General features: G+C 43.6%; 1 protein-coding gene across 6 annotated transcripts in view; it reads left to right on the top strand.

Moving 5' to 3' along the window:
* chd9 (chromodomain helicase DNA binding protein 9) overlaps positions 1 to 6000 on the top strand; it is a 156542-nt gene that overhangs the window by 84987 nt on the left and 65555 nt on the right. For all 6 annotated transcript variants that reach the window (XM_084062463.1, XM_084062461.1, XM_084062462.1 and 3 more), the window contains one exon: positions 2741 to 2984. In XM_084062463.1, coding sequence (XP_083918589.1) covers positions 2741 to 2984 — 244 coding nt within the window. The remainder of the gene's footprint in view (positions 1 to 2740; positions 2985 to 6000) is intronic.

The raw sequence follows: 6000 nt of genomic DNA, 5'->3' as shown, positions 1-6000 counted from the left end.
AAATAGATGATCTATGGCAATGCGCCACGTTGTGAACTCGTAGATCGGCAATTTTCACTACTTTTGTGGGACATTCTTGTATGATGAAGTAGGGCATTAATCTGTGAAAGAACATAAAATGCCGGGAGAGGCTTATTATCGACATCAGCCGAGAAGCGGCTATCCCCGTCTCAATGAGCTAGACCCCTGGGAGATGGATTGTAGGAGGTGGAGCGCAACGCCTACCATCAGCTCCCAGTACTTGGCGCACGACTTGCCGCACCCAAGCCATGCTACTCATGCTGTACGCTGAGTTGGCCGGTGCCCAGGGTCGAACCCATGATCTTGTCCAAAGGCGAGAGCCCCACCGACTGAGCTACCAGGACAACTTACTTCGTTTTTTCATTCATTCAACCTTTATTTAAGATTCTCGGAGAGATCATTGAGGGAGACCCTCATTTACAATGATGCCGAGATATACACTGTATATACATAACATAATAACAACAAAGAAAAACGACAATGTTGACAACAAACAGTTAAAACAGTTGCATGTTGACAGAAATCAGTTGAAACAGTTGCATACAGGTAATGCACGGTTATTATATCAATTCCTAAAAAGGCCAATAGATGCTTTGGTGTTCAGTTTAAGATCTTGTTGCAAGAGGTTCCAAGAATCAGGTGCACCAAAGCTGAAAGCAGTCTGGCAAAAGGAACCAGAAGGACTAGCCGATCGCTGGAGCGAGCTAAAATGTGACTTGGTTTCTGACGTAGCATGGATGAGATACAGTATATGGATGTGTAGGGAAAATGTACCCTCTCTCTTCCTTGGGGTAGACAAGACCTGCTGCCAGCAAGACACACTGACTGCTGTAATCTCTGGGCATACAGTATGACAGCATGCATACAGGATGTGTAGCATATATGCCTTATGCCTCGGGCGAACCGCAAGGTATCCACATGGCTGCTAAGCTGCTTATGTAGCTTTAATAGCTCCACGGTGATGGAATGTTATATTCATTGATTCAGAGAGGCTCGGTGCGAGGCTCTTCATTTTTGCACGAGCGGGGCGCATTGGTGCACGGGGAGCGTTGACGATGAATAATGAATCTGTGTTCCTGTCGTGTGCGTGCGTGTGTGTGTGCGCGCGTGCGTGCGTGCGTGTGTGAGAGAGAGAGAGAGTCTGCCACCATTTGGCTGAGCTCACATTATTTGCTTGTGCCTCTGAGGCGAGGCAAATTTCCCATGGAGGTGTGCGCTGCTGCATCACCAACGTTCACGTTTTGTAGCTCGCCCACGGTCATAAAAGAAGCATTGCACTGTAATTGTGTGTGTGTGTGTGTGTGTGTGTGTGTGTGTGTGTGTGTGTGTGTGGCTTTGTGCCTACGCAGTGAGATTCATCAGATGGAGTGGAGAGGTGCTTATGAGGCCAATGGGAATATCTACCCCGTTGAAATTAGCATCAAGACATAATACCCCCCACCCCCCACCCTCCCAACCGGACAACTGAATAAATGAGCGCCCCACTCCGGTGGCTAATATTACGCCTTGTCTCATCTACCAGCCATATAATTATTGCTGATGATGTCGCTTTCTCCTCGCACGCTCCCCCATTTATTTCTTTGATATCGTGTCCCGTCTGTATTTCCCCTCTTCTCCCTCCCCTCTCTTCTTTCTTCTCTCCCTCTTCTCTGCTCTCTTGTTTCTGGCAGTCGGAGTGCAGCTTTAGATTCCCAGGAAGGTCTTTGTGTTTTTTGGGGGGCCCTGTGGTAGTTGAGATTAAAGAGGAAATGTGTTTGGGTGCGTTTTGATCTGCCTGTCTCTTGTCTGTTCAGTGCCCCGCCTGAGGAGCTTGGGCAGGTATCACTTGAATTTCCCACCCGGGATCAATGCAGTATCATCTAATCTCAACTCGGATATTTAGTTGGCAGCTAAACGACTGTCATTAGGCTACCGACGAAACATGAGAAGGTACATTGCCAATACTCATTAGGCTTTATTACAGTCGGTAATCATTGATGTCATTTACGGTCCTAGAAATGAGGGCGATCATTACCTTTCTCTGTCAAAGGTTAAACTGCTAAAAATGTCCATTTTCATGCACACAGAAACGGTATGTACTGTACATAGCCCTGTATGTGTGCCTCCACACTGACACAAATATGTCTTATTATGAATCATTTTATCATACAAATCCTAACCATGAGGATCCCCCCCCCCCCCCCCCCCCCCAAGGACCCCCAGGGGGGTTCCAGGGGTCCCCAGCAAAAGTAGTTAACATACTGTAGCATCACAATCATCTTTATCCATTTATATGTTGGTTATTAAAAAATAGCAGAGGTACAAGCTCACAGCGCGTCACTTCATGCCGTGCTGCAAGTTTGTAGATCTGATATTTTTGAAAATATTTGAAAAATATCTAAAATATTTGGAATTTGTTTTTTTTAACACAAATCTTCTCTTCTGGGGGTCCTTGGCACAAAACCTTTTCAGATGGAGGTCCGTCTCCAAATATAATCAATTTGGGGGTCCTTGTCATGAAAAGGTTTGAGAATTACTGGGCTAATGGAGGCTACTGGAAGCTGTTGGAAGATGTGACTCATCATTTTGTCATCATCTCTCTCTCTCTCTCTCTCTCTGTCTCTGTCTCTCTCTCTCTCTCTCTCTCTCTCTCTCTCTCTCTCTCTCTCTCTGTGTCTCTGTCTCTGTCTCTGTCTCTCTCTCTCTCTCTCTCTCTCTCTCTCTCTCTCTCTCTCGTCAGACGGAACTGCATCCTGGCAGATGAGATGGGCCTGGGAAAGACCATCCAGTCCATCACGTTCCTGGAGGAGATGTGCCGCGTGGGCATCAAGGGGCCCTTCCTCATCATCGCCCCGCTCTCTACCATCACAAACTGGGAGCGCGAGTTCCGCTCCTGGACCCACCTCAACGTCATCGTCTACCACGGCAGCGTGGTCAGCCGACAGATGCTGCAGCAGTACGAGATGTACTTCAGGGACGCACAGGTGGGACAGCTTTGTGGAAAATCCGTTTTGTGGTGGAACGATTGTATGCATTCTAATGAATAATCCTTCTCCACCTGTACGGCGGATACGGAGGATAAGATTTTATTGATAATGTAACATTAATTTAACCCATTGAGACCTGAAGCCGTTTCTATATAAGTGGTGCTAAAAAATGTTCATGTCAAGGACCCCCAAAACTATATGTATTTGGCCGCCGACCCCCATCTCATTTTGTTCCAGGGACTCCCAGAAGCAAAGATTTGAGTTAAAAATGTTCGCTTTAAAAGAATAGATATAATCAAAATTTGCACACATTTTCACGATTTTTAAAAAATAGCAGATTTACAAGCTCATAGCGCGGCACCGAGTGCCGCGCTATGAGCTTGTAAATCTGCTATTTTTTTAATATCCAAACTAAATTTTTTTCTTTAAAACCTTGAAAAATGTGTTTTGCGCCCATCTGACCACTTAACGGTCAGATGGGTGCCACAGCTATCCGGCCGCCGTGTTAAGTGGTCCGCATGGGTGGGCCGCGAACGCTTTTCAAGATTTTCAAGTGGGCCCCTGATCCAGAAATGGCTGAGAACCACTGATGTACGTACAGTGCACTTCAGGGATGTGAATGAAGCATGTGTTCTCATTGAAGGGTCATGTAAGGAGACTCATACAAGACGCTGCGGAAACAAAAGCTTTGTGCTCTTGTTGGTGATGTGATGTTGGTTCATGGTTCATGGTTCATGGTTCATGGTTCATGGTTCATGGTTCATGGCTCATGCTATGAGCTTGTAGATCTGCTATTTTTGAAAAATCATGAACATTTGTGAAAATCTTTGCAAATGTCTTCTAAATCCTAACAGTTTTTAGAAAAAATATGTATCAGTGGTTCTGAAACGTTTTCATGTCAAGGACCCCCCAAATTATTATTATGTATTTGACCGTCGATCCCCATCAAAATATGTTGTTTCAGGGACCCCCCCCCCCCCCCCCCCCAGAAGCAAAGATTTGAGTTACAAAGGTTGTTTAAAAAATATATGTATATATTCAAAGATTTGCACAAAATGTTCAAGATTTTTCAAAAATAGCAGATCTACAAGCTCGTAGCACGGTACTCTGTGCCGCGCTATGAGCTTGTAGATCTGCTATTTTTGAATATCCAAAGTATATATTAATGATTATAACTCAAATCTAAAATGACACACACAGGTGCGTTCCTGGATTTAATGGGTTAAGCGAACCTTATCCAGTTCCTTTTCCTCTGCTGTCCAGTTCCCCTGTCTCTCCTCCTCCACCCTGCTTTGTGATCACACATAGTGTATAACCGGCAACTTACTGCTCCAAGGCAAAAACTCATTCTGTGGCCTGTGTGCAATTTTAACATCACACCATTACTAAAATCCAGTTCATTACAAAATGGTATTGCCCTATGGGGGAAATTATGTTTTTTAGACTGCGGGCTGTTGATTAAACTAGAGAACAAGTTAGTAATTTGATGTATTGCCCCCTAAAAGCATTTCAAAGTAAACTCAAAATGCAGTAGTACGCATAATAGTGTTTCATGGGGAAATTAACTCAACTCAACACATTTAATCACTGTGGAATTTCCGGCCTTTTTCCCCTTGTGTGAAAGTTTTTTATTTCCTTCTTTGATCAATAGTCATTGGTTGTAGAAAATTGCATATGTTCCCTGTCGGGTATAAACTTTGCATGACCAAAACAGTGACTTTTCAGGAAAGAGAAAAAAGAACCAGTATTCCAATGGACCCAATGTAGTTATTATTTAGTTATTATGTAGTCACAAGCTGTTGCTAATACTTGTGACGCGTTGTGAGCTTGTAGGTACTTTTGCGTGACACAGTATAAGATAGGGCATTCATTTATGCGAGATGAAATATGGAGATACAGGGTTTTGCTGCCCAACAGCGACGGTATATTTACTTCCGTTTAATTTGTCTCATACCTTTTTGCTCTTTATCTCTGAGAGTCATCAGAGTCTGATGATGTCTCACCTTTATTCACAAGCCATGTTAATCGTCATGGCAACCAGAGCCAACAGGGACAGCAGGGTAATTCTGTCAGAGGCCTTAATTTACCAGAATGAAATGAGTTTGTGGGAGTACCACCACACGTATCCAGCTGGGAGAATAAAATCTTACAAAAGACGATTACAAAATGTATGTTCTGCTTGGCATCAGCACTGCATGTCATCCTTATCCAACAAAGGATTCTTTATAAGTCAAAAATGCCGTAATTATAGGAGTTATAAATGAAAGTGAAAATTATACGTACCATGTACTGTAGCAGACGGCCTTCTGTTTAACAACACCTGTTTAGAAAATATGTTTGTCGAGAGTTTGTCGAGCTCCTCTGGCAAATTTTCTGCCTCCAACGTGAGTTTTATTATTGTAATGATAAAAATCACTAGCAGCAGTAGTATTAGTATTGGCATTAGTACAGGGGTCTTCAACCTTTTCAGGCCAGGGACCCCCAGACTGATGGGGTGATGGAGCAGGGACCCCCTACCTCGTAGGGTAGGGGGGCCACCACATATATTGTATATTTATGTATACAATTGTGTTTTATAATGGAACAATGGTTGCCTGCTCCTATACAGGTTGTCCCAGTAGTAGCCATGGTTCACATGACTCTCGTCTGTCACAAGCGTCATGACGCTACTTGTTTCTTTTTTCTTTCTTTTTTTACATTTACAACCAGTACATCTACATAAACGTTCAGATTTCAAATTTAAAGTGCTGACCCCCCGGCCACGGATTCTACAAGTTAAAGCGCAAGTTATCTTCCGTATTGTTCAATAAATCATCACTGGGCATTTACTATTTTTTACATTTTTTGTAATAATATATCATGGTGCAATACACCTCCCAACCGATTTTGGTTTAAATGGCCAGCGATCGGATTAAAAAGCTTTTTATTGAACAATACGGAGGATACGGGTACTCAGACCAGTGAAGGGGGGGGGGGGGGGGCCTTAACGTTTATGTACTGTAGATGTGCTGGT

The sequence above is a fragment of the Gymnoscopelus microlampas genome (assembly GCF_963454915.1).
Source record: "Gymnoscopelus microlampas genome assembly, chromosome: 1".
Classification (NCBI taxonomy): domain Eukaryota; kingdom Metazoa; phylum Chordata; class Actinopteri; order Myctophiformes; family Myctophidae; genus Gymnoscopelus; species Gymnoscopelus microlampas.
Note: the sequence above shows the minus strand (reverse complement) of the source record. Positions and strands in the feature narration are given on the sequence as shown.